Source organism: Myotis brandtii, unplaced genomic scaffold (genome assembly GCF_000412655.1).
Source record: "Myotis brandtii unplaced genomic scaffold, ASM41265v1 scaffold74, whole genome shotgun sequence".
Taxonomy (NCBI): domain Eukaryota; kingdom Metazoa; phylum Chordata; class Mammalia; order Chiroptera; family Vespertilionidae; genus Myotis; species Myotis brandtii.
The window spans coordinates 866,252-893,471 of record NW_005370944.1 but is presented as its reverse complement, the minus strand read 5'-3'; the positions used below and the strand labels follow the sequence as shown (position 1 = coordinate 893,471).

Below are 27,220 nucleotides of genomic sequence, written 5' to 3'. Positions count from 1 at the left end.
GACCCTTTCACAGGGGTCGCCTAAGACCATCGGAAAATACATATATAATTACATATTGTTTTTGTGATTAATCACTATGCTTTAATTATGTTCAATTTGTAACAATGAAAATACATCCTGCATATCAGATATTTACATTACGATTCATAACAGTAGCAAAATTACAGTTATGAAGTAGCAACGAAAATAATTTTATGGTTGGGGGTCACCACAACATGAGGAACTGTATTAAAGGGTCGCGGCATTAGGAAGGTTGAGAACCACTGCACTAGAGCAAAGTGAGCCTGGAGCTAGTTACTATTGTGGTGGGAGATGGAGGGAAAGCAAAGGTGAGAGACATAAGTAAAATCAGAGTGTCTAGGAAAAATTAAAGGGAAGATATCCTAAAACTTCCAGGAAATCTCCACCAATGAAACAAAGGGAAAAAAAATACCTCTATTATTCTGTGAGCAACAAACCAAACTGGGTTGGGGGTCTCAGACAATTCGCTCATATGATTGCAAAGACAGACAGAAACTCCCAGATTGGAGAGGGCTCCCCTGAGGGCTCCCAGATTGGAGAGGGTGCAGGTGGGGCTGAGGGACCCACCCCCAGTGCATGAATCTTCGTGCACCAGGCCCCTAGTAGTATAATGAAAACCCATATATCCTTTACCCAGATTCACCAGTTCTAAACATTTTGCCACATTTGCTTTACCTCTTTTATATACATAGACATGTGTATATATGGATTTTTTTGCTGATATATTTAAGTGTTAGTTGCAGGCATCATACCTTTTACTCCCCCAAGTATTCTATTTTTATTTTATTATAGTGGGGCCTTGACTTATGAGTGTCCCGACTAACGAGTTTTTTGAGATACCAGCTGTCTCTCGGCCGATTTTTTGCATTGAGTTGATAGAGTAATTTGAATTAACGAGCTCCTTAACGAGCTCAGTCTCGGAACGAATTAAACTTGTAAGTCAAGGCCCCACTGTATTAGTATTCTTTTAATCCTCACCCAAGGAGAGAATATTTTTTCCGTTGATTCTTAGAGAGAGTGGCAGGGAGAGAGAAACATGATGTGAACATCAGTTGGTTGCCTGCCACAGGTGCCCCAACCTGGGGTGGGGATTGGACATGCCCTTGACCTGAATCAAACCTGCAACCCTTCAGTGCACAAGCCAACATTCCAACCACTGAGCTATAGCAGCCAGGGCTTATTTTATTTTTTATTTATTGATTTTTAGAGAGAGATGTCCATGTGTTGTTCCACTTATGCATTCATTGATTGATATTTAAAATTTTTTATTGATATTTAGAGAAAGGAAGGGAGAGAGAGAGAGAGAGAGAGAGAGAAAGAGAGAGAGAAATATCGATGTGAGAGAAACATCGATCAGTTGCCTCCTGTATGTACCCCAACAAGGGTCAAACCTGCAATCTGGGTAAGTGCCCTGACCAAGAATTGAACTCACCACCCTCTGGTGTATAGGACTACGCTCCAACCAACTGAGCTATACTGGCCAGGGCTCACTGGTTGATTCTTGTAGGTGCCCTCACCGCGGATCAGACTCGCAACCTTGGCAGTTTGGGACAACACTAACCAACTGAGCTACTCAACAAGGGCTTACTCTGAAGTATTTTAGTGTGGATCTCTAACAATCTCAGTACCATGGTCACACTTAATATTGTTGAACATTTCCATTTTCCCAATTGTCCCTTAATGATTTCTATAGCTATTTTTTACCTCTATCTCAGAATCTCATTCAGAATAACTCATTGAATATTGTCACCTTTCTTTTTTTCCCCCCAGCTTTATTGACATATAACATTGTAAGTTTAAGGTGTACAGTGTAATGATTGGATACTTATATATATTGCAAAAAGTTACCACAATATGATTAGTTAACACATCCTTCACCTCACATAATTATCATTTTGTTGTTGTATCCTGCTCCTTTCCTGTCTTATTTAATCTAGAACATTCCCCAGCCTTTGTTTGTTTGTTTTGTCTTTTATGACATTGACTTTAAGAGTTCAGGCCAGCCCTGACCAGTGTGGCTCAGTAGTTGAGTGTTGATCCATGAACCAGGAAGTCATGGTTCAATTCCCGGTCAGGACACATGCCCGGGATGCGGGCTTGATCCCCAGTAAGGGACATGCAGGAGGCAGCTGATTAATGATTCTCTCTCATCATTGATGTTTCTCTCCCTCTCCTCCTCTCCCTTCTTCTCTGAAATCAATAAAAATACATTTAAGAAAAAAAAAAAGTCCAGGCCAATTATTTGGGCTCCATCTGATAGCATCCTCCTGAGTGAATCAGGTTCAACAGCTCTGCAGATACTACACCAGGATCTGTGTCCTTCTCAGCATCATAGCAGGAGGCACTCCTCGCTTCTCTTATTATTGGTGATGCTTAATTTGACCATTTGGTTAGCAAGATGTCCGCCAGATTTCCCTATTGTGAAGGGGCTTTTTTATCTTCTGATTAATTGGTGGGCTGGTATTTGGAAGCTGTGTCTAGCAGCTTTTCCTTCAATAACTTGGGCTGGCTTTTGCCCTTTCTGTTTACTCTGTCATGAAGAGTGTTGTGTATCAGCGCTACAGATCTGTTCTGGCCCCATTAGCTGAAATATGTTGTTCCCTTTTAGGGATACCTGGTCATTTATTTACTTGGCCCCTTATTAATGGACATAAAAAGATTGTCTCCCAATCTCTTGCTACTACAAACGGTACTGTGTGACTTGTCCCACTACATTTTTTAGGCACATATCCAACCGAAGCATTTCCTCTGCTCCCTGAAAGTTGAGTGGAATTTCCTTGGGGGGAGGGAGTGGGAAGAAAATGCCAAGGCAGGACATGGGAACAGCAGGTAGAAAACAGGTGTAGCTGAGGCACTGGAGAGCTGGCAAGTCCCAGAGCAGCGCTGGAGCTGCGGGGTTATCGCCAACCCTTTGTACTAATGGGAGCACTGGGTAGTCAGGTTGCAGCCAGTAGAACAAAGGGAAGAACTTGGCTCCTCCCTCTCCAAGCCCGGCCCCTCAAGGAAGGCCACCCAGATTACTGCTTCCTGGGCTTGTCCCTTCTCAGAGCATCACTTGCTTCTCCTCCTTTACATTCTCTCTCTCCTAGACCAGTGGGGTCCTGGCATAGTGGGCAAGGGACGCACAGATGTGGGTGACACCTGAGCCCTCAGGTGTCAGTGGGGAGAGATGGTGACCTCAGGCAAAGCCACCTTGCCTGTTGACCTCGCTCGGGGTCTCCATCTATAAAATGGGGTAGCCTCTCTCAGTTGTTAGAGGACTTGACAAGCTGTAGCGTGCCAAAGACAAGGTCTGGCACAGAATAAGTGCTCAGAAAACAGGGCCTGTTATTATTTTTATTATCATCAAGTCAGTGGGGAGGCGGCAGCAGCTGCAGGCTGGGAAAGGAGTGTTTGCAAACTGACAGCTGAGAGGGTGACTAATGATGCCACAGCCTCTAAGCCCTCCTGCAGTGGCTTGTTTTGGGGGCAGAGGGAGGTGTGGGATGTGGAGAGTAAGCAGAGCCCCTATTTAGAAGGGCCTGAGGTTGGGGGCTCCAATTCAAGGTCTGGGCTGTGTGACTTCAGGCAAGTTGTTTTCAACCTTGTGAGCCTTTGTTTCTGCTTCCATAAAATGGAGGTAAGAAGCTCACAGCTACCACAATATGTGGACCACAAGAGCCCAGGGGTGGTTTCTGTACCCCAGGCAGCTCAGTTGTATGAATGGGGGGGGAGGGGGGGGACGCGCACACATGGGTCATTCTCCTTGCGCCTCAATCTTCCTGTCAGAACAGATTGGTAGGCTGACCTTTGGGGAGGGGAAGAGAGGTGGGGTGTTTCTGCCAGACACTTCCAAGTCTAGGGCCTCATTCTACTCCTCCCACAGCCTGCTTGCATGGGATCCCAGTCCCTACCTTTCAGAGTGAGGGATCTGAGGCTCAGAGGGTTGAGTCATTCACCCGAGTTGCACACTTGACAGTGCCAGTTCTGCCTGACTCTAGTACAGCGGTTCTCAAGCTGTGGGTCGCGACCCCTTTGGGGGTCGAACGACCCTTTCACAGGGGTTGCCTAAGACCATCGGAAAACACATATATAATTACATATTGTTTTTGTGATTAATCACTATGCTTTAATTATGTTCAATTTGTAACAATGAAAATACATCCTGCATATCAGATATTTACATTACGATTCATAACAGTAGCAAAATTACAGTTATGAAGTAGCAACGAAAATAATTTTATGGTTGGGGGGCACCACAACATGAGGAACTGTATTAAAGGGTTGCGGCATTAGGAAGGTTGAGAACCACTGCTCTAGAACCAGGAGTGAGGCCTGGAAGTGGGGTGGTTCTCCCGGTTCTACCTCCCTGGCTCTTTCTGGTCTCTGAGATCACACGCTCTGCTGCTGAGGCCCCATGACCCCCAAAAGTAAACCCTGGTTCCTCCCATTGCCATTTGAAGCCCCTGCACCCTGCAAGGTTTATGGCAGGTCCAACACGGTGAATTGCCACAGAGTGAACCCACCCCGTCTGGGCTCAGGCAATTGCACAACCAGCATCCAGAAGCCCCTTCCTGTCACTGCCTCCTCCCACGGCAATCACCGTCCTGCACCATGGGTTAGGCCAGTTTTGAACATTATACGATGGAATCACATGGCATGTGCTCAGTCTGTGTCTGGCTTCTTGGTTAACACTATGTTTAGAGGCTTATCCATGTTTCATAGCTGTAGCTTATCGATGTTCATCACAGCACAGTGTTGCATTCCGTGGGTATACCACAGGTTATCCATCTGACTTTTCGGAAGCATCTGGGCAGCTGTCCATTTTGAGGCTTATTACAAATCGTGCTGCAGTGAGTGCCCTGTGCCTGCCTCAGTGGACACCTGCCCTGTTTTCTATTGGGTGTGCACCCTGAATTGGGATTACCAGGCTATAGGGTCAGTGTACCTTGGCTTAAAGATACTGCCTGGGCAAGTTTTTATAGACACAGAAACTAGGAGGCCCACAGAGGACAGGTGACTTTCCCAAGTCAGATGGCACCTTCCCAGGTTCACAGAACTTCCCTAAGCCCTCTTCCCCTGCAGACCAGTTAGCTAGCATCGGGCTTGGGGCTGGTGGGGCTGGTGGGGCAGGTGGCACTGGTGCTACTCAGCCCCCGAACCTCCTTTGCCTCTGTTGGCTATTCTGTCAGTCTGTAAGGCCCACTATGGGCCTAGGGTTGGTGGCCCCCTCACTCCCAGTGCCAGCTCTGGCTGGCTTTGGCACCTGTTTATATTGCTATGGGAAAGGAGTGGAGTCTTAGTGACTTGGGCAGAGGGGCATATTCTCATACTTCTCAATCTTCCTTTTCTCCCCACAGCTCTCATGGTACCAAGGGACAGGTTGGCCTTCCTGTGACACCGGGACGCCAGATCTGAGAAGATGTCAGCAATACAGGTACCATGGGGGCGGGGCCTAGGGCAGTTGAGCATCCCCATCCCCCATGGGGATGCTAAGCAGAAAAAAGGACTCAGATCAATTCATTCCCCTTTTTCCCAGCCCTCTGTCCTAACCCTGGTTTTCAACAAAGTAGAATTCTAGGGTCCACTGTCACAGGGCCCTCAGGTCTCAGTCAGTGGAGAATATCAACTGGAAGGAACCCAAAGTTCTTGTGGGAGGTAGCACCTCACCTGGCCCACAAGAGCTATGACTTCGAGGGTTTGTGGGCAGGTGGGTGGAGAGGGGCCCCAGGCTGCACCTGCCCATTTGTTGCCTGTCCTGCAGGCCGCCTGGCCATCTGGTACAGAATGTATTGCCAAGTACAACTTCCATGGCACTGCTGAGCAGGACCTTCCCTTCTGTAAGGGAGATGTGCTCACCATTGTGGCCGTCACCAAGGTAATCAGGGACCTCACATGTCTACTCCCACCCTCTCCCACCTCTGGGCATTCCCTCTGGGTCCTGGTTCCCTGCAGAAGAGGGTGGGCCTGAGAGCTTGTTTGGGCTGCCCTTCCCCCAGGACCCCAACTGGTACAAAGCCAAGAACAAGGTGGGCCGTGAGGGCATCATTCCAGCCAACTATGTCCAAAAGCGGGAGGGCGTGAAGGTCGGCACCAAACTTAGCCTCATGCCGTGAGTACCTGGGGGATCCTCTCCCAGTTTGGGGAGGAGGGAGGATGAAGAACCCTGGTTCCCCCAGGAAAGAGTCAGGAAAACTGGGAGACCAGAGGAAAGGGCTGAAATGTCCTGAGGGCTTCTCAAGATACGGGGAAGGGCATGGGTGCTGGACCTCAAAGGGGGAGGATGGGAGTAGGACAGAGGGAGGGCCTTCAGAAAGTGGAGCCTGGCAGATGCAGGAGGAGACTGGCAGGGGCACCAGGCTCTTTACCCTTGGGCCACCATGACCCTTGGCCTGTCGTCCCCCAGTTGGTTCCATGGCAAGATCACACGGGAGCAGGCAGAACGGCTTCTCTGCCCGCCAGAGACGGGCCTGTTCCTAGTGCGGGAGAGCACCAACTACCCTGGTGACTACACACTGTGCGTGAGCTGTGATGGCAAGGTGGAGCACTACCGTATCATGTACCACGCTAGCAAGCTCAGCATTGATGAGGAGGTGTACTTCGAGAACCTCATGCAGCTGGTGGAGGTGAGCTGCAGCACCCACAGGCCTGGATGTTGGCGCCAGTCCCACTGCTTCTGGCTTTGTGACCTCGGGACTGTCATGCAGACTGGATGGCACTTACTATGTGCCAGGGTGGATCTCTGATCCCACAATGCCACCACAGGGAGGGTGGCACTATCCCCATTTCTTTTTCTTACTTTTTTTTCTTAATCCTCACCTGAGGATAATTTTCCCATTGATCTTTAGAGAGAAAATGTAAGGGAGAGAGGAGGGGGAGAGAAAGAGAGAAACATTGATATGAGAGAGACACATCGACTGGTTGCCTGCCTCATGTACCCCAACTGGGCCAGGAATTGAACCTGCAGCCGAGGTATGTGCACTTGGCCGGGAATTGAACCTGAGACCTTTTAGTCCTCAGGCTGATACTCTAACCACTGAGAAAATTGGCCAGGGCCCCATTTCTTTTTTCTTAAGTACTAGTTTTGTGTGTTTTTAAGAATATTTTTATTTATTTTTAAAGAGAGGAAGGGAGAGGGAGAGAGAAAGAGAAGCATTGATGTGAGAACAGAACACCAATCGGCTGCCTCCTACACGCCCCTTAACGGAGATTGAGCCACAACCTGGGCATGTGCCCTGACCAGGAATCAAACCAGCAACCTTTTGGTGCATGGGATGACGCTCAACCAACTAAGCCACACCAGCCAGGGCACTATCCCCATTTCATTGGCCAGGTTCAGAGCAGTTAAGATACTTGCCTGAGGTCACATAACTATAAATTGGAGGTGCCAGGATTTGAATCCTGGAACTAGTTTCCTTCCAGCCACTTATAGAACTACATGTCCAAGGTGTGTATATAAGCATGACCTCATGAGCTACACCTTAATGGCCAGGGTCCCCTGGACTCATGCACCTTCAAGGATATGCCCACATGTCCCTGTAGCTCCAGGCAGCCTCCCAGATGCCTCCAGAATTCACTCTCAGCTTGTTCCCCTGCCTGTCTGGCTAGGCCTCTGGCAGGGAAGAGTCCTGGGCATGCCTGGCTACAGACTGGTGTCTGGACTGAGTCAGGGAATGCTGGCGAGGACCAGAGTGGTAGCAACAATGGGGGATCTGTCCAGCAACTGGGTGTGAGGTGGCATGGGCAGTGGGTCATTTGTCAGTCTGGGGCCTCCCTAACCCCAAGCCCTGCCAGAAATAGAGAGCCGTCAACCAAAGCAACGTGGGGCTGGTTGGTATGAGCCTCTGCTGCCCTCTGATGGTCAGATCAGGGCAGTGCCTGTGAGCAGCTGATGATGGCCTGTCCTGTACCCTGCAGCACTATACCTCAGATGCAGATGGACTCTGCACTCGGCTCATCAAGCCAAAGGTCATGGAGGGCACAGTGGCAGCCCAGGATGAGTTCTTCCGCAGTGAGTGCCACCCCCATCCCCAGTCCTCGCTTGCCTACTTGCCTCCTGCTACCCAGGCTTCTTGGCACTTCCCATCCCAGGTGCTCTAGAGACTTCCAGGGATCCCCACACACTATAGTCGGCCTCTGTCTCTCCTGCTGTGAACTCTGCTCCAGCCTCAACACCCCTCACTGGACCCCTTTCCTTCTACCAGGTGGCTGGGCGCTGAATATGAAGGACCTGAAGCTGCTACAGACCATTGGGAAGGGGGAGTTTGGAGGTGAGCAAGAGGAGTTGGGAGCCCTTCGAGGGGCCGAGGGACTGTGGGGAGTCTGGGAATAACACCAAACACTCTCCACACAGATGTGATGCTGGGCGATTACCGAGGGAACAAAGTCGCTGTCAAATGCATTAAGAACGATGCCACTGCCCAGGCCTTCCTGGCTGAAGCCTCGGTCATGACGTGAGTTGGGTAGGGGGTGTATGGGAAGGTTGCGATGAGGGGTAGGGGTGAGATGGCTCGGCAGGCTCTGATCACTTCATCCTGCCCCAGGCAACTTCGGCATAGCAACCTGGTACAGCTTCTGGGCGTGATTGTGGAAGAGAAGGGCGGACTCTACATCGTCACCGAGTACATGGCCAAGGTGTGCACCAGCCCCAAGAGTCACCCCTGTGCTGGAGCTGAACACGTGGGCTTTCCAACTGCCTCAGGCCCCCGCTGTATCGTTGGGCCCTGCTCTCAGTCCCCTCTTTCCAATTGAGTTCTGAAGTCCCCACAGCTCAGCTTTTGTCCTGGCTCATCATTGTTCACTTCGATGTTGGACAAATTGCATTGCCTCTAAGCTCCGTTTTCTCACCTGTGAAATGGAGATACTAACAAAGTTTACCTCAGAGAGTGATGAGAATTAAAAGAGAATGCTCAGCAGTGTCCAACTGTAGAACCTAGTATTCATGTCACTTCCTCCATGTTCCTCTCCTTTCCTAACACCTTCCTTGGGTGTCACCCTTTACCCAGCCTCGGGTCCACTGTTCCCAAGGGCTAGAGGGCAAGTCTAACCTGTGGGCCATGGTCTGTCTCTCCTGCCCCAGGGGAGCCTGGTGGACTATCTTCGGTCACGGGGTCGGTCGGTGCTGGGCGGAGACTGTCTCCTCAAGTTCTCACTGTGAGTGAAGCAGCCCCTGGGGGAGGGGCCCTACCCTGCTATGGGAAGCCTATCTGAGGGGACTTGTGGCTGCCTCGCCCCTAGAGACGTTTGCGAGGCTATGGAATACCTGGAAGGCAACAACTTTGTGCACCGGGACCTGGCTGCCCGAAATGTGCTGGTGTCTGAGGACAACGTGGCCAAGGTCAGCGACTTTGGCCTCACCAAGGAGGCCTCCAGCACCCAGGACACAGGCAAGCTGCCAGTCAAGTGGACAGCCCCCGAAGCCCTGAGAGAGAAGGTGGGTGGGCCTCCCCCTATATCCTGAGCAGTGGGGACAGGGGTCCTGGGTCACCCTACCCCCAAATTTCCAGGGTCTGACACAGCTTTTCCCATCCACATGGCAGAAATTCTCCACCAAGTCTGACGTGTGGAGTTTCGGAATCCTTCTCTGGGAAATCTACTCCTTTGGGCGAGTGCCTTATCCAAGAATTGTGAGTGTGGGCACTGGGGTGGGACCTGGCTGGGGCTATGGGAGGGGTAGGCCTGGTGTGGGGCCTCCCTGGACCCTGCCTCCCTAGTCTGAGGCCTAGAAGCTTGCTCTCAGGACCTTCCAGGCCACTTCCTGGGCCTGGGTGTGAGGCAGAGCTAAAGGGGACCCCTGAAGAGGGATGCTGAGTAGAGATCCCCTCCAGGGGTTAGGCCCTGCACAGATTCATGCCACCCATCTGCCCTCAGCCCCTGAAGGACGTCGTCCCTCGGGTGGAGAAGGGCTACAAGATGGATGCCCCTGACGGCTGCCCGCCTGCAGTCTACGAGGTGATGAAGAACTGCTGGCAGCTGGACGCCGCCACACGGCCCTCCTTCCTGCAGCTCCGAGAGCAGCTCGAGCACATCAAAACCCACGAGCTGCACCTGTGACGTCTGGGCTCGCACAGGTCATGGGCCTCTGGGGACTCAACCTGAGAGACTGGACCTCGTGCCCCTACTCACTGGGCCTAAGCCGGAACTGAGCCCAGTGGACCTCTTTCCTCTGTCCTAGCCTGTGCCCCCCCTGGCCCCCTCAGGGACCCCGCCTAGGCCCGGCACCTCTCATGGACCCACCTGTGGGATTTGGGGAGTCCCGCTGAAGGCCAAGAAGAGAGGAGGGTGAGGAGCAGGAGGCAGATGCCCCACCATGGTCAGGCTTCCCTGGCCTCCCATCTCTCACCTTCCTAGAGTTTTATTCCTTTCCTTTTTTGAGGTTCTTTTCCATGTGCTTATTTTTTATTATTTTTCACGATAAGAAGAAAGAAAGTACCCAGGAAATGGGCATTTTACAAGAAGTACGAATCTTATTTTTCCTGTCCTGCCCAGGGTTGGGGAAACCAGGCCCGTCTCCAGGGACCCATCGCCCCAGCCTTGTTCCCCGTTCCATGTTCTGTGTTCTGTGTCGCCTCGGTCGCCCTGTGTTTGCGCTTGACCATGTTGCACTGTTTGCATGCGCCCGAGGCGGACGTCTGTCAGGGGCTTGGAGCTTGTGTGTGCTGCTGCCGCCTGCCTTGTGAGATAGAATTGTAATAAACCACTCCATGAGGACACCACTGCCCAGCCTCAGCGCTTACTCCCTGAGCCTGCCTGCCCCCATCTCCTATTCCCATGCCATCTTGTCCATCCCCCTGTCTCTGTGAGTGGGGCTGTGCTTGCCCTGTGAGTGGAGTGGGTGGGGAGCACGGCCGGAAGAGGTGGCCACCGCTTTGTGTAAGCTGCACCCATGAGTGTCCTGTGTCTGCCGTGGGAGCTCTCACTACTGCCCTCCCCTACATTCTGCTATAGCCCCAGGCTTGGCCCTGGGACCATCTGGGCTTTGGAGCCCTATCCTCAGGGTAATGCCTGGGGTCCTGGCTGCCTCTCCTGCTGTGTTGTTCAAGCCATCAGCACAAGGAGGGCTGGAACCAAGCTTGGGGGGAGGGGGGGTAAATGAGGAGGTGCCAGCCTGACCAGATACAGATGGGGTCCCCCTGGTAGGAGGCAAAGTAAATACCTCAGAGGAGATGTTGACCTGGAGGGAGAGGGGAGGGAGGCTCTGAGCTGCTGGTGGTTCTCACAGTTCACCTGAGATGTACGCACTGCCCAGCCCCAGGCCTGAGTATGCAAATGTGAGCGGCCTCCAGGGGGCACAGATGGGGAATGAGGACTAGCCACGTAGTTCTGTACTGGCTATTGTTCCCAGGGCAATAGTCAGCACAGAACCTCTGAGGGCCAGGGGGAGGCTCACTTCATTCACTGAGACAGGAAGCTGGGGGTCTCCTTGTCCAGTTGGGGTTCTGACCCTTCCTGCTCCAGTCAGCAGGGCCTGAAATTCAGGCAGTTCTTTTTTTCTTTTTCTAAAATGTATTTGGGAGAGGGGAAGAGGGACAGAGAAGGAGAGAGAAACATCAATGTGAAAGAGAGAAACATTGATCAGCTGCCTCCAGTAAGGGCCCCCGACCAGAAATCAAACCCAAAACCTCTGACAGGACTGGAACCTGCCGCCTTCTGGTGCAGGGTAGTTACTACGCTCCAACCAACTGAGCCACGCCCGCCAGGGCTCCAGGCAGGTGACTGCAATGTGCCTGTGCCTGCACTGCCATCCAGCCAACGTCATCTCCCACCCCAGCCCCTGGCCCAGCACAGCAGCCTCCTTGCCTCCCCCAGTCTAGCCTCTCATTTTTCTAAAACTAGACCATTCAACCACAAATATTTGAAAACCTGCTGTGTGCTAGAACTGGAGTTCAGTAGTGAGCTAATACCCTGTGGAGTTCAGTTAGGAAAACAATCACAAAGACAGTTAACTACAGCCCTGGTCAGTGTGCTCAGTGGTTAGAGCATCAGCCCATACACCAAAGGGTGTGGGTTCTATTCATGGGTAAGGGCATGTACCTGGGTTGTAGATTCGATCCTGGCCTGGTAAGGGCATGTACAGACACCAACCAGTCAATGTGTCTCTCACATTGATGTTTCTTTCTCTATATTTCTCTCCTACCTCCTCCTACTCTCTCTAAGAATCAATGGGAAAAGTATCCTCGGATGAGGATTAACAGCAAAAAAAAAGTTAATTACAGAACTGGTAAGTGCTATATGAAAGAAACATGTAGTGATGGAAGGGGTGAGTGGAATGGGCCTGCCAGGGGAGAGGGACTGTCCTGGAGAGGGAGTCACGAAGCTGGGGCAAGAGTGGGTGAGGAGTTCTGGTTTATAGTCGTTGGTACTGTGGTCTAGGGCAGTGATGGCAAACCTTTTGAGCTCGGCGTGTCAGCATTTTGAAAAACCCTAACTTAACTCTGGTGCCGTGTCACATAGAAATTTGTTGATATTTGCAACCATAGTAAAACAAAGATTTATATTTTTGATATTTATTTTATATATTTAAATGCCTTTTAACAAAGAAAAATCAACCAAAGAAATGAGTTCGCATGTCACCTCTGACACGCGTGTCATAGGTTCGCCATCACTGGTCTAGGGGATTTTGACAATGGGTTCTCACTAGCTGCTCCAACCCGGCTTGGTTCAGAAATGAAATGGTGCCAGTCATGAGAGGGGCCAGGCAGGCACCCTAACACAACTGGGAGTAAGAGAAAGGGTCCAGCTGATGGGGCCCTGAGGGAATGCAGGCCCAGGTAGCCGGATGTTCCTATTCTTTCTACCTGTTGGCATGTGAGCTTCCTTTATTCTCCCCTTTCTCTCACTTGGTTTATAGTTTTTTGTTTTCCCCTTTCTTTCACCCTCTGCTCTGTGCTGGCCACTGGCTCATCATAGATGAGCAAGACATACTTCTCTCCCTCCAGGAGCTCAAGGACAGGTGGGGACTCCACTCAAGACTCAATTTAGTGCCCAGAATCTGGTAGGGGTTTCCAACAGCCCACAACAAGCCTGTGAGACAGAGGAGGGGGAGGTGGGGAGCAGCTTCTCAGACACTTGGAGGACAAGCAGGGACAGAGCAAGTGTCTGGCAAAGACGGCATTGCCTAGCAAAGGTGGTGAGGTGCTTAAGTGTGGCTGGGGCAGAGGTGCCAGGGGTGTGGTTTGGGAGCAAGTAAGGCTGAAGAGAAAATGGCCCAGACCCACCTGGTTTTGCAGGCCCCACAAGGAGTTTAGCTTCATGCAGAGATGACCAGGAGCAATAAAGGGTTTAGGACAGAGGAATGACATGGTCAGATCTGTATTTTAGAAATATCCTTCTGACTACCATCTGGCCTTGGGGGTATGTACCAAGTGGAGACAGGGAGACAAGTGGGGAGGTTGCAGTCAGCCAGGCAGGTGATTGGTGGTGTCCTGGGCTGGGGGAGCCTGTAGGAGGTGGAGAGGAAGAGGAACACAGCTGTCTGTCAGGCCCTGTTCTAAGCACAATAGGTAGGTGTATTACCTCATGTAACCCTCCAAACAACTCTTGGAGATACTATTATTCATTTTACAAGTAAGGAACCGAGGCTTGGAGAGACTCGGGAACAGTAGTGGGAGAGGGGAAGAGCTTGCTGATGGGTGATGAGAGGAGGAAGCAGAAGGGATCTGCGGGGTTCCAGTCTCTGGCTCCATAAGATAAGAGTGCCACCCACGAGACCCCAGCCACAGAAGAGGATGGGCTGAGGGGTGGAGAAGAGGAGTTTGGTTTGGACATGTCACCTGGGGGTCTGGGGGCATCCAAGCAGAGTTGTCCCCTGCAGAGCTGGACATTTATTCGGGCCTGAGGCTCCAGGAGAAGATGAGCTGAAAGTGGAGATTTGAGGATCATGGCACAGCTATAGTGCTTGAAGCCATGGGCATGGACAAGCTTGCCAGGGAGCATGTGGTGAGTGAGGAGAGATGCCCAATGGAAGGGCTGGGGAGGCAGAGCAGTGGCAAAGGAGCTCCAGGGCAGCCAGGAAGCTGGGGGGCAGCAGGGAGCCTTGGGCAGGTTTGGGCGTGGGGGACATATCCATAGCATTTCACATTGCAGAGACTGGGTTCAGAAGTATCCACTAGGCACAGAGAACAGGGCCACTGCCAGGCCTTGCTGGATCAGTTTTTACCCAATGGGCAGCAGGGGCAGCAGCTGGGAAGATCAGATGGGAAGTGAAGAAGCAGGACCCGGGTGGGGCCCAAGCTTTCCACAGCTTGGCTGTGAAGGTGCAGGAGAAAGCGAGTGAAGGTGGTTGAGGATTTAGTGTTGAGAAATGAAGTGTGGCTTTCAGCATGTCCTAAATTTTTCCATTTACAGCCTTGATTTTAATTAATCTCAGAGCTTCAGTAACTGAATCCTACCAAGAACTTACAAACTACAGTAAACCTCAGCTATCCAGAATTCTCGGAAAAAGAGCCACTCTGGAAAACCAACATTTATCTGGATAAAAATACTTGACGTACAGGATTACTTACTTTTTTAAATGTGCTTATTATGGAAATTATCAAACAGAAAAGTCAAGGGAAGAATATAATGAACCCACCATCCAATCTGAAGAGTAATCGATTCAAGGCCACATGCTGTGCCACCCACACACCCATGGTCTGGGGTATTTGGAAGCAGATCCTAGACACTATATCGATTCCTTCAGAAAGCTTTAGTACATTTCTCCAAAAGACAAGACTTTAAAAATATAACCACAATATTCTTACTCCAAAATATTTAATAATTTCTTAATTTAATCCAATATCCATCGTCAAAATCTCCCCAATTGTCTCATTCACTCCTCCACCCCCCTTTAGTTGGTTAAAATTAGGCTTCAAACAAGGTTTACATATTGCATTTGTTTGTCTCTTTCTATTTTCATGTAGTTTATTTGTTGAGAAAACCAGGCTGCTTGGAGGCATGAGCCTTTGGGAATCTGGTAGAGAGCTGAGCATGACAATGAAGAGAGCAGGACAGGGAAGGATGGAGTGGATGCTGGCCACACAGTCAGGACATCCACCTGCAGGACAGAGGCAGCAGGCAGCATGTGGAGGCCCTTCCTGAGCCAAGAGGAGAGACCAGGGCTACTGAAGGGTGGGCTTGTCCCTGTGATCTCTGAGGTCCCTCAGATGGGGGAGCTGAGGGAAGGTGGGAAGATGGCTTGAACCTAGGAGCAGGGGCAGAGCTCAGGCTGGCCAAGTGAGGGAGGGGCAGGGCCTGAGATCAGGCCCAGAAGGAACAGAATGTCTGTGTGGGGAGGGAGGGAGAGTGGAGTACCAACAGCCAGTATCCAGCTCCTTCCCACCTGCCCATCCCTGGATCCCCTCTGTGGCCTCCCAGGTAGGGATCCACCCTGGGCCCAGACACCAGATCTTTTTACAGTACCTGTGGTCAGTGGCCCTGATCCCTTGCTCTGCCTTCCTCCTGCCCCTGACCCCCCACAGCCCTGAGGGGTACCATCCTCCTCAGTGAAAGTTTGAGTACAATCTCAGCTTCAAAGGACCAAGGCTAGCATTGCCTGGGGCTGGCATACCATTCTGGAGCCCTCATGGAGTGAAGGATGGAATGGGGACCAGCCATGCTCAGGATTCCTCAGCATGCTGAAGCAGCTGACCACTAGGGGTGGCTGTGACTTGGTGAGGAGTGGGTCTGCCAATACCAGCCTCTGCCCAAGATGAGTCCAGGCAGGCGGTGCCAGGGACTCCAGACCCCTCCCAGACTTGTCTCCTGTTCCACCCACTACATCAAAGCCCTATCCACCGCCTCCGTTTCTCCTCTCTGCCTCTTTCCTTCTGTGCCCTAGGGTTTCTCTCTCCTTCCGCCTCTTCTTTGATGAACCTCCACACCCCTAACCCCTCCCTCTTGAACCCATGAACACACACACACATGCTCACATGCCGAGTCCCAGACACAGAGACACAAGGCAACTTGGATCAGCACAAACCTCTACTCTCCTAGCTCCACACTGCTGGGCCTATGGCCGTCCAGGAGAACCAGGAGGCTGCCTGGAAGAGGGCTCTTCATGGCTGGCTGTTTTGCCAGAGAGACACCAGCTCTGCCCTGCATGTGTGCTGGGTGAAGCATGTATGAGAACATCTCACCCACAGGTCTGTGTTCAGGGCCTTCCAAACCCGGACCTACAAAAAATCTGTCTTCTACCTAATGTTCAATAAGATTTTTGAGGACTTACCAGGACCTATGCAATAGACAGGAGTTTTAACTAGGAGTGAGCAAGAAGAATGAGGCTTGTGGTTGGGGCTGAGACATAAAATGAGTTCAGGAAGATGGCTTGTTACCAAAACATAGGTCTGCCCAGGTTATACCAAGATCTGCATACCCTTCAGAGTTGGGCCATGAATCTTGTTCAGAGCTTCCTAGCAGGCAAAGCAAACAGAAGAAGATCCATTGTGTATTTCTGTGTCTATGAGATCTAAGTTCTGAAAAATGGCACTATTCCTGAGACCAGAACAAATGTCCCTTTAAGATGACAGTTCCTATCTTGGGGTCTTGGCCCAATCCTGCTCACAGAAGCACCAAGAGGCAAACAAAGGAGTGGCTGTTTCTCACAGCATCAAGCCAGGCTCTGCCTCAGAGCCAGGGTGGCAGGGCCTATACCACACTTACCGCGGTGGGCCTTGATAAGTTTGGGGTGTCACAGACCATGTGGAAGAGCAAATTACCCAGGGTATGCTCATTGTCCATTTATTCATTCATTGATCTTTTTATTGGACTCCCTCCCCATGTCCCTCTGTGCCCAGCTCTAAGACAAAGGGCTGTATCAGACACAAGGAGCTCACAGTTCCATGAACAATCTACATACGGCACAAGGCATGAGTGTAGTAGACAGTGAGCAATCCTTGCCTCCTCTAAGTCACTTCAGAGGCAGTGGTGGCTTCCAAGGGCCCCCAGGATTTCTGGCCTTGCAGCTTCTGAGCTTCCCTGCCCCCAGCCCTGGCCTTTGCCAAGCTAAGAGGCTAGAATAGCATCTCTAGAAAGTCCTGGCAGGGATTGGGACCTGGGCCAGGTTCCAGTCTAGCAGGATGGAGGGGTGGGGAGCCAGCTGGGGTGGGGTCTCTGACCTCCCTTTCCCTGGTTCCGGCCAATCCTGTCTCAGTTTCTCTCCACTTTCTTCTGTTTTACAAAATAGGGCTCCTTTGTCCTCCTCACCTCCACCAATGATAATTCTCACATACATACACTCCATCCTTCCCCCTTCCTTCTCAATCTTGCAGGCTAATTCTACCTTTGCTTTCATGCTTTCCTCACCTATTTCTTCCCCTTAAACTCCCCCACCAGGAACCTCCCCCCCACCCCCACAGTCTCATTGGGAACACTGGCGTCCTCCACATGGTTAATTCTCTCAAAGTGCTCTCCTATGTTCTATGGTCTCAGACATGTCCTTTCCCTCGTAGGGCCTTAGTTTCCTCATCTGAGAAACAGAACGGGTTAGACACAAAGCTCTCTCCTGGTGGAAAAAGCTTGTATTTTGGAGTTAGATGGATCTGAGTTCCAACCCACTTAATTCCTTAACTTTTCTGAGCCTCGGTTTTCTCATCTGTAAAATGTGGTCTGATAAAAACAGACTTGTGGTGAGGCTCAAGTGAGAAGGCAAGCAGAGCGCTCTACATGGTGTGGCATGCGTGGCCCTCCCCTATGCTAGGCTCCAATGCCCACTTCTTCAGTGGATTCCTGTGTCTGACCAGCCAGCCTGGTATTTAATGGCAAGCCTTGATGTTACCTGCTTCCTTCTCCCAGAGCCCAGCCAGGCCAATGAGAGAGAATAATGGGGAGGAAGGGAAGGTGGGGCCCAGGCCCTGATTTGCCCTGGTCCACAGACACCATCCAGAGGAAGTGCGCTGGCCCCATCCATATGGAACTGAAGTGGCGCAGTGTAGAGCAGGGCCCCTGTCCTCTTCTCTGGCTGGCAGGCGGACATGCAGATGAGAGTGACTGGGCCAGGGCACCAGGGAGCCCAGGTCCTGGTGAGTGGCCCCCAGCAGAGAGGGGGAGTCAGGGAGGTGAGTCGTGAGCCCGCGGTTCCAGTGTCCCACAGGGGAGTTGAGCAGCTGGGGACCCATAGACTGTGTAGTACACCAGGGGCCAAGAGCAGGGGCCAAGTCAGCTCTGCGCTGGTGGAGCCTGCCTTGAGGAATGGCCTTGGAATCCTCTTCGACTCCTCATTCCAAGATACCCAGGTGAGTAATGGTCTTCTGCCTGCCCACACCTACACCCTCCTCCTTGTGTCCACTGGTCAACGCATGGATAGCCCTGCCATCCATGTGCTGACCAGTGAAGAGCACATCCCCTGCAAGCCTGTCTGGACTGACACCTACTCCCATTCCTGGGCTGTATCCACACTGCCCGCTCGTGCCCCTGCCCCAGCCTCTGACAAGGAGCCCACCCCTCCTAGGGCTATCTTTTCCTTGCTCATCTGAGCTGATAGCTCAAAGGTAGTGCCTCCCTGGAACTCCCTCCCACTCAGTCCCAGCTGTGCCTCCTCTGGGCCCAGGAGCAAAGTTGCTTGTTCTTCCTGGGAACCACCCCAGAGAATCCTTCATTCATTCAACCCAGCAGCTCCAGATCAGTGGGGGTAGTGAAATGAAGCAGGTGAGGTCTGTGCTGAGTGTCTTCTCTCATGTCATCTCATCTGATGCACAACATTCTTGAGAAGTGGGGACTGTTCGTCCCAATTACAGGTGGATACATTGAGGCCCAGGGAAGTGAAGCGACTTGCCTGAGGTTGCACAGCTGTGTGCTGACCTGAGATTTGAGGCCAGACTTGCTGATGGAGGGTCCACACCCTCCTCCCTGTGCCAGCTGCCTGTCAGCGCCCTTCCCTTTCTCCAGAAGACGTGGCTTCCCCTCCCTCTCCAGCTCACTGCCTCCTCAGCAGCTGGGCCAGTTCGCCAGTGTCTCTCAGCAAACATCCCTTAGCTCGTAACCATTTGAATAATTGCTGACATTTATGGAGCAGAGCTTACTGTATGCCAGGCACAGCACCGTTCATTGTCTGAGTTAACCCTCATAACAATGTTATGAGGTAGTTTCGATTATTATTCTCCTTTTAAAGATGAGGAAGTGGGAGTTTGGAAAGGTGAGGTAACTTGCTCATGGTCACAGCTAGGAGGCATATGCAGGTGGCTGCTTGGAGCTGGCTTCTCCCTGCTCTGTGTCACCTTCCTCTGAAGGTGGCACTGTCAGGCATTGTGCTATGAGCAGTACTGTGGTGGGCTGTTTCTGTTTCCCGCGACCCGCACGGGAAAACGACAGGTTCTTGAGCGGAGGAGCTGGGGATTAAGAAATTAAAGAAAGACCATGATGTAGAAATAGATTTTAAGCTGGGGCCAGGTGGGCGCCATCCTCTCTGATGGAGAGGCGGCAAAAGGCGGCCTGAGACACACAGCAGGTTTATTTTAAAGGCCTAGATTTACATATCTAGTTCCGCCCCTGCCTGATTAACATGTCCAGCCTTATTGGGGAAGCATGTTCCCAGGGCGTGGCTGCCTATGCTCTGAGTTCAGCTGACAATAATTTTAAGAAAATCCCTAGGTGCCTCCCAGGCGGCCCTCTACACAGTACCTGTGGTCTGTGTGCACAGAGAAACTCAGGGCCTCTCAGGCTCAACACCCTCCCCTAACTCCCCAGAACCTGCTGTACAGCCCTGCGGGACAGGCAAGCTGGTCATATTGTCCTTGTCCATTAGGAGACATCTCATGTTGTCTGTCCTGAGTCTGTCCTGCTACAGTCCAAGCTTGGCAGAGGGACAGGAAAGAGAAGCCCTACCCAGAGGCAAGGGGGGACTTGGGGTTTAAGGAAAGGGGAAAGAGCGAGGGACAGTGGGAGGAGGTGGTGGGTCTGGGGGATTGAGTGCAAAACTCCACATTGGGTCCAGCCTCTGTCCTCCTGGGAAAGTCCCAGAAAGAATTTGACCTCTTCTGTGAACTCCAAGTCCCTGTACTTTGCCAGGCAGGGCTTGTTCTCCTGCCTCTCCCTCTTCTGCTAAGGAGTAGACATACAAGGGAGACTCCAGCTTGACCACAGGGACATGTCCCAGCAGGTCATCCAGTGGGGGAAGTGGCACTGCTGGCCTGGGAAGAATGGCCTCTGGGACCACACCCACTGTCCAGCCCTTGGGTCCTGGATGGCCCTGCTGGACTCTAAGTCCCCACAGAGATGGAGCCAGCTGGGTGCTGGGCTCTCATTACCACAACTTCTGGAACCGGCCATACCCCTTCCAAGCAAGCTCGCCTACTAGGCGCAGGGTCTACTCATGAGCAGGTCCTATTCACACACGGCCTCTTTTGCTTTTGCAGGTTTTACAAACATACAGGGTGTGCAGGTTACAGGCTCAGAGCTACAGAGATACTGTGTAATCTGTTGTTCGTGGCCTCAACTGATTTGTGCCTGACACCACACAGGGCCCCTGGAACACATGGGCAGCACATACATGGATCCTCTTCCCTACACAGAATCCTAACTGGCCCAAAGCACATACCTGTGAGGGCTAACATGAGACCAGGTGTGCAAACCGCTCCATGCCATTCTGACACCAAGTCCTGTGGCTGCCTGCCCCCGTTTAGGGCCACAGGACCCAGACACTCAGATTTGGGGATAATTTTCCCTGCCACAAGCAAAGAGGAGGGGGGCCCATCTGTAAGGTTTTCACCTCCTTCCGTGCCCCTCAGGTGTCCTTGAACACTCCCAGAGACCTGGATTTGGTCTGCATTGATGTGGGACCCCTGCTTTTGGCTCCTGGAAGTTTCTTTGGGGTCTCAGCAGCCACCAGAACCCTGGCAGGTGAAAACAGAGGAATGTGCCTAATGAACCATCTGAGCATACCTCCTGAGGAGCACTGGGTGTGTTGCCAGCCACTTCCTCACTGTGTGACCTGGGCAAGTCACAAGTCCTCTCCTGCCTGCCTTGCAGAGTTGTTGAAAGTCTCAAATGGGATAAAACACAAGAAGCTTTTATCCCAGCGTTGGCCCCATAAGTGCCCCTTGCTGGGAGTTGTGGGGCAAGTGGAAGAGGGGATAGCCGTGAGGGATGTTTAGGGAAATGGAGCAAAGGATATAATGGAGAGTCCATGGAGGGACCCATAGTTGGTGCAATCAGACAGTGGGAGTTCGTGAATGCCAAGACTTCAGTCTTTAGACTCTGGGCACTGGGGAGTCATTGAAGGTTTCCGAGGAGAGTGACATGGTCAGAGTCATGTTGAGGAGGTAGCCACCATGTGGTTGCTTTTGTCAGTAGTTCCCTGGGGCCTTAGTGTGTTGCTCGGTCTGCTTCCATGGCTCTAGTCCAGAATTGCCTAATTTTCCTACTCACTGGGGGCCCAACTCTGGCTGGTGGGGGATGTTGACCCTCACAGACCACCCATCTGCTTGTCTGACCCTCATACCTTTCTTCTGAAATAAGCCAGACAAGGGTCAGAGCTACCTCAGGTCACACAGATCTTTTGCCTGCCTGAAACATAATGGAGCCTGGGAGGTGAGGACTAAGTGAGTGGGCTGCTGGGAATGGAAGATCTTCCCTTCTCTTCTCTATCCCCTTTTCCAGATTACCATGATGTCTTGTCCTATCTGACCTCAGTCTGAAAGGTCCAGAGGTGATATCAGCCATGGGCCCACATTGGGGGCAGGGCTGGGGGAGAGGCAGCTCAGGGACTCCTTCCCTCCCTAGATGCTTCTGCTCATGTCATGGTGCCATCAGACCTGATATTCCAACCATTATCTCTACCTGCTCTCTGAGTTTTGCTCAGGCCAGGTGTTGTGCTGGGCAGTGCTGGGATCAGAAGTGACCTAGAGCCAGGCCTTGTCCTCAAGGACCTTGGAGGCTGGCTGAAGGCTGTGGGAGCACAGAAAAGGGGTCCTAACCACCCAGGGCAGCCGGAAGGGCTGCAGGCAAGGTTGGCCCTGGGCACCAGGGAAGACATGATTCCAAAGCTGAACTCCAAAGACCAGGAAGAGGGTAGGGGCCCAGGGAGAGGCAGGTAGGGAAGGGGCCCATTTGAGTATCATAGGATACTCTTCCCTTCCAACCAGGAGTCCTTTAACCAATGGGGAGATGGAGGCTATATCTAAGCAGTCCCTGAGGCCTAGATGCTCTCTCCTATTCCCACCCCACCACCCAGACACATCTTTCCAGGGGAGTTTTGGAGGCAGAAGCCATGCCTTCTGTCCCCCTCTCCAAAAAGCCCCCATAGATAGGATTCATTGCCCCATCCAGCTGTCTAGCTGTCCCAGCTCTGCACCAATCCCCAGGGGAACGAATCTTTGACCTGGAGGAGACATTGAACAGACACAAGAAGATCCTGCAGGGTCTCTCTGAGCACTTGGCCCAGGCTGAGAGGGAATGGAAGCAGCAGTAGGATCCCTAGGTCAGGCCAGGCCTGAGGGAGCCTGGATGAGTGGCCCCTGGAACATCCATGCAGACCTGAAGAAGCTGAGCTCCCTAGGCACTGGGCCCCATGGCACCAGGGGGCTCCCTGTGTCCTGAAAGAGGAACAAGCTCTATACTTGGGAACTATTGTCCTTCAAGGTCTGGAGGGAAAGGAGGGCAAGGGTGAAATGCTGCAGGTCACAGGATGGGATGGACTTGCCAGGCAGGGGATTGTGCAGGAGGGTAACACAGCACAAGCAAATGCCCAAGGAGCCACACAGCTGGGACTGGGGAGAGGAGATGCCAGGTATTTGGACATAGGTCCTTAGACAAGTAACAAAAGTAGACTGGGTTCTAATTTGCATGTAGTTCCACATGTGACTTGATTCACATATGACTTGCTTAATGCTCAGAAGAACCAGAGTCCTCGTTTCATCTCCACTGCCATCTTGTCTTCTCTCCATGGCCTTCCAAACCTGAAGCTTGAGAGTTGAACCAGCCAAGATGTTAGATACTGGGCAGAAGAGGCCAGTGATTCCCGTGGGATTTGCTGGGCTCTGGTAGATCAAGGTTTGAATCTTGTGTCCTCAGGCCAGAGCAACTGAGGCTGGGCTACTGGCGTGGTACCACACTCCAAGGCTAGGCCTCTCTAATCTTATTTCCAGGCCCAGGATCCTTCCTGCCAGATCCTATCCACCCCAGAGAGGCAATCTCTCTAGGCCACTCAGCAAGACAGGGGTTCAAGCATTGAGCTTGAGTTGACTGGCACTGGCCACAGTTTGGACTGTGCCCCAGGGGAAGTGGGGAGGAGAGGACTGAACTGGGCCTCTGCTCCTTCAGGGGCAGAACCCTTTCTAGAAAGTGGAGGGGTTATGAGAAACCCCAGGAGTGACCACTGTCTGGGGGAGAGGGTTTTGAGAGGAGGGGGAATCCAAGAGCTGAGATAGACAGGGGTCAGATAAATTCAATGTGTCCATAATGAGGGGGTCAGGTAATCTGGTAAGGCCTCTAGAAGGAAGAGGGCTGCAGTGCCCTAGAAAGGTGGACTCTGAGAGCAGAGGGGCTGTGCCCTGGCCCCTAGAGAAGAGGCTTGCTTTCCTGCAGGACTCTGCCAGGGTCAGCACCCTGTTCTGTGGACAGCAGTGGATTCTGCTCCAAGATCTGTAAGAGATGAGGTAAGGGCACAGGACTAGGAGGGTTTATGAGGGTGGAGGAAAGAGAAGCCCCATTCCACCAACACCCACTGGACATTCTTACCCCAGGGAGGGATGGTAAATCTGAGCTCCTGGAAGGAGAGGACATTTTGATAGGGTTCTTGGAGGAAGCACAACCAATATCAGGCCTAGTGATGGTAGGAGGCCCCTGACTTTTTTTTTTTTGCCCCCTCCCATCTCACAGCATCCCACTCTAGGACAGGTCTCTGGAGCTACCCATAGAGCCCTGGGAACAAGGGGTTACCTGATACCAGGGAGGAGGGAGGCTTCAGGCTGGATGCTATGGCTGCAGCCCAATCCCTGTCCCCGCTCTCTAGACTGGGAGTGGGAAGAAGGGACGAGGGAAAAGAGCTAAATCTCCTGAGGACTAGGGATGGAAGGCAGAGCCCAGGGAGCCTGGGGTTGAGACAGATAGCTTTAGGGAGATCCTTCACTGAGCTAAAGCTGTCTTGGGAACCAGAAAGGAGGTTTGGGGTAAGAACAGCTCACAAGAAGGGGCCCTATAGATGGTGCCTGTTCCCCACCCAGGTGCTGCCTCTGGGAATTATGAGACCTGGTCAGGCAGCTTGGATGGGACCAGAATGCGTAATGAGTCCTCTGCCTTGGTTTCTACTCCCCACTGGGATGCAGTAACCCACATGGCTTCAAGAGCCCAGGTCTTCTACCTGCCTGTGGGCAACAAGCATCATCTTAGAGCTGGCTCAGATCCTGAGCCTCCTGCAGAAGGCCTTCGGGCCCAGTAATAAGGGGGAAGGAAGGGGAACCACGGGGGTTCCATCCATGAGACCCAGGCTCAGCTCCTTCTCCAAATTCTGAGCCGCAGGCTGTCTTGTCTTAATCCTTCAATCCTTGGATCCCTGAAAGGCAAACCTGTGTCTGTATCTGTGTGTGCATGCACACATGCACACAGGACAAATCTCATCTTCTCTCTACCCTGTCTGCTCTCTGGAGAGTCTCACAGACTCTCAGTGCCAGGAAGGCTCTGGAGACCACTTGGTCCAACTCCCTCAGTGACTGGAAGAGAAATGGGAGTGGGCTATGCCTAAGATCATTCAGAGCAGCCTGCTCTTCCCCATACCCCTGCCCCATCTTGCTCTTTCCCTTGCCTTTACCACCCACCCTGTCTTTTGCTCTCTATTTCTCTCTCTCTCTCATCTCAAGAACCATTGGTCCTCTACTGATCCCAGGCCCCAGGCCTTCCCAGCTGTTCCCACAGATGGAGACATGGAAGCTGGGGAAGGCAGCTTTGCACTCTGCTCCCTCTCCAAGTGCCCTGGATGAAAACCATAGCACCCCAAGCCTGAGAGAGAAATAGAACCCACAATGGCCCAGATTCCAGGTCCCCTTCCTCCTTCTGGGTAAGAAGCTGATCCAGGACCATAGAACTTCCCCTTTCAGAAAGCAGCAGCCAAGGAACCATGCCCAGCTGGCCATCCCCCAGGGCCCTCCTCGTGCCTACAGCCCAGCATCTTTCTGTTCTTCCTCCTCATCTTCCTTTTTGTTCTTCTATGTGCACTTCAAGTGGGCCTTCCTATAGGCAGAACTTTCCACACCTACCCGGCTTGGTTCTGGGCATAATAATTTGATTTGAGAGAGGGAGCATTAAGACCCACCTGCCTGTTCTACCAGCTGGCAATGAGCAGTGCCCATATTTTCAATAGGCACTACTAACCATGTGCTCAGCCACTGGTTCCATCTAGATCCTGCCCTCACAATAATCTCTCTCTAGTGTGAGAAACTGACAAGTGCCTGATAGTCACACCCTATGTGGTCAGTGCCATGATGGCAGGAAGCTCAGGGGCCATATAACAGTACAAGAAAAAGCACCTGACTCAGCCTGGGGAGATCAGGGAACTGGCCTAGAAGGGACCTTTGATACGGGTCATCAAGGCAACTAGTTCTCCAACCTGATAAGTACAGTCATCATTACAGAGAAAACAGCATGAGGAAAGGCATGGAAGCATGAAAGAACACAATATTTTGGAGAAAAAGTGGCAAGTTTAGAACTATCAGAGCAAAGGCTGGGACCAATTTGTGAAAATGGGCAAAAAGAATCACAAAGGTTGCCTAGCCTATGAACCAGGAGGTCATGGTTCAATTCCTGGTCAGGGTTTGCAGGCTTGATCCCCAGTGTGGGGCAGCTGATCAGTGACTCTTGTCATTGATGTTTCTATCTCTCTCTCCATCTCCCTTCTTCTCTGTAATCAATAAAAATATATTTAAAAAGCCACAAAGGTTGGGTGGAGGTCACTATTTCTGCTTGGTGGGTGTTTGTTGAATGAGTGAAGCATTTAGAGATGTAGGGTGTGCTAAAGAGCTCAGAAATGGGATTGACAGCTTCTGTTGGTGGAATTTCAAGACAAGAAGAATCCGTGTAGGGGAAGTGGTCCTGGAGGAGCAGTAAAGTGTGCTGAGCTTTAAAAGCAGAGTTGCAGAGGGGACGATCTCCAGGTGAGGAGAATAGCAATAGTATTTTGAGGTGGAATAGTGAGGTGGAATGGTGACAGGCTTATATGTTACATAGGACTGCAATCGTGGCCATAAGGCTGGAACCACTTGGACAGACAGACCTTGAATGCCAGAGGGACAGTGTGTTCCTGATAGGGCAGACCAAAGGAGCCATAGAAGGTCCCAGATCAGGGGAGACTGTGGTGCAGTAAGTGTAATAAGTGTAAGGAACCTGCTCTCGAAAGCCCAGAAGGGAGAGGCTCAAGTAAGCTTCTCCCCTCCCTGGCAGCAGGCAGGAGCTGAAAAATAGCCTTCAGGACAGTCTGCAGCCTTCCCCTGGGTCCTGTACCGTGCATCTGAGGAGGCAGCACCGCTCCCCCAAGCATGCCTGCATGTGTGACCTACCTCAAAGCCCGGAAGGAGTGTCCGCTTCTCTTCACGGGGAAGTGGATGGTGTCTAGGGGGTGTAGAGCTAGGCCAGTATCTTCCCTCTGGGTGCCCAACTCCTACCCACATCTTAGCTTTTGGGGAACTCCGACCGTATTAAAGGTGACTTCCCTCTCTCCAAGCTTTGATATGCTCATTTACCTTCCAGGTTTGCCTTTACGTCTCTGAAGGCTTTCTCTTCCACCTCCTCTGGAGAGGTAGCTGGGAGTGGGCTTCAAGTGGCCCAGGAGGCCAAGAGTTGGCTTGAATATGAAAAGACTGGATACCCCACAGATCTTGAGCCCTGGACTGTGGAGGGAGAGGGAGTCACAACTGTGTATAATTCTGTCCCCAAATTCACCAGATCAAATTCAACCCAGCCAGCATCACCATGAACAACTCTCTCTCTCCCAATTCCCTTCAGTTCCAGGGGTTCAGAGGGGCAGGCACATGATGGAGAACTCTGTGAGGCAGCCCATGGAGCAATAATTGGGTTTCCCCACTCTCTGGTCTCCCTCCCTTTCCCAGTGTGAAGCTCTTCAAGCAGCTGCTGCGGCAGCAGGTTGGGGAGAAGTAGGGGTAGGGCCCAGCGCTGGATTTTTGCCCCTGGCTGCAACTCTCTGGGGATCGTAGGGAGCCAGGTTCCCGGGGCACATATCAGCACAGCCCATTCCCCTAAGGAGCGACCCCATGCCCAAAGACCCTAATCCGTTGTCAGCAGTGCTGGGCAGAGCTTGGCG

General features: G+C 51.9%; 2 protein-coding genes across 2 annotated transcripts in view; both read left to right on the top strand.

Annotated features, from left to right (window-relative positions):
* Window positions 1-10,717, top strand: part of CSK (c-src tyrosine kinase) — a 19,458-nt gene extending 8,741 nt beyond the window's left edge. The window contains exons 2-13 of the mRNA XM_005882769.2: window positions 5,361-5,437; window positions 5,765-5,878; window positions 6,000-6,112; window positions 6,407-6,626; window positions 7,918-8,011; window positions 8,205-8,270; window positions 8,354-8,453; window positions 8,544-8,634; window positions 9,080-9,153; window positions 9,238-9,433; window positions 9,540-9,626; window positions 9,871-10,717. Of these exons, the coding sequence (XP_005882831.1) occupies window positions 5,423-5,437; window positions 5,765-5,878; window positions 6,000-6,112; window positions 6,407-6,626; window positions 7,918-8,011; window positions 8,205-8,270; window positions 8,354-8,453; window positions 8,544-8,634; window positions 9,080-9,153; window positions 9,238-9,433; window positions 9,540-9,626; window positions 9,871-10,053 (1,353 nt within the window). The 5' untranslated portion in view covers window positions 5,361-5,422 and the 3' untranslated portion in view covers window positions 10,054-10,717. The remainder of the gene's footprint in view (window positions 1-5,360; window positions 5,438-5,764; window positions 5,879-5,999; window positions 6,113-6,406; window positions 6,627-7,917; window positions 8,012-8,204; window positions 8,271-8,353; window positions 8,454-8,543; window positions 8,635-9,079; window positions 9,154-9,237; window positions 9,434-9,539; window positions 9,627-9,870) is intronic.
* Window positions 10,718-12,548: 1,831 nt separating this feature from the next.
* LMAN1L (lectin, mannose-binding, 1 like) lies at window positions 12,549-25,718 on the top strand. Its single transcript, XM_014530393.1, is given in 11 exon segments — window positions 12,549-15,433; window positions 15,435-15,613; window positions 17,718-17,725; window positions 17,850-18,439; window positions 18,561-18,621; window positions 20,025-20,285; window positions 20,595-21,028; window positions 21,773-21,981; window positions 22,275-22,376; window positions 22,379-22,506; window positions 24,990-25,718. Coding segments are annotated over 11 exon segments (2,343 nt in total). The 5' UTR covers window positions 12,549-15,257; the 3' UTR covers window positions 25,185-25,718.
* The last annotated feature ends 1,502 nt before the right edge of the window (window positions 25,719-27,220 follow it).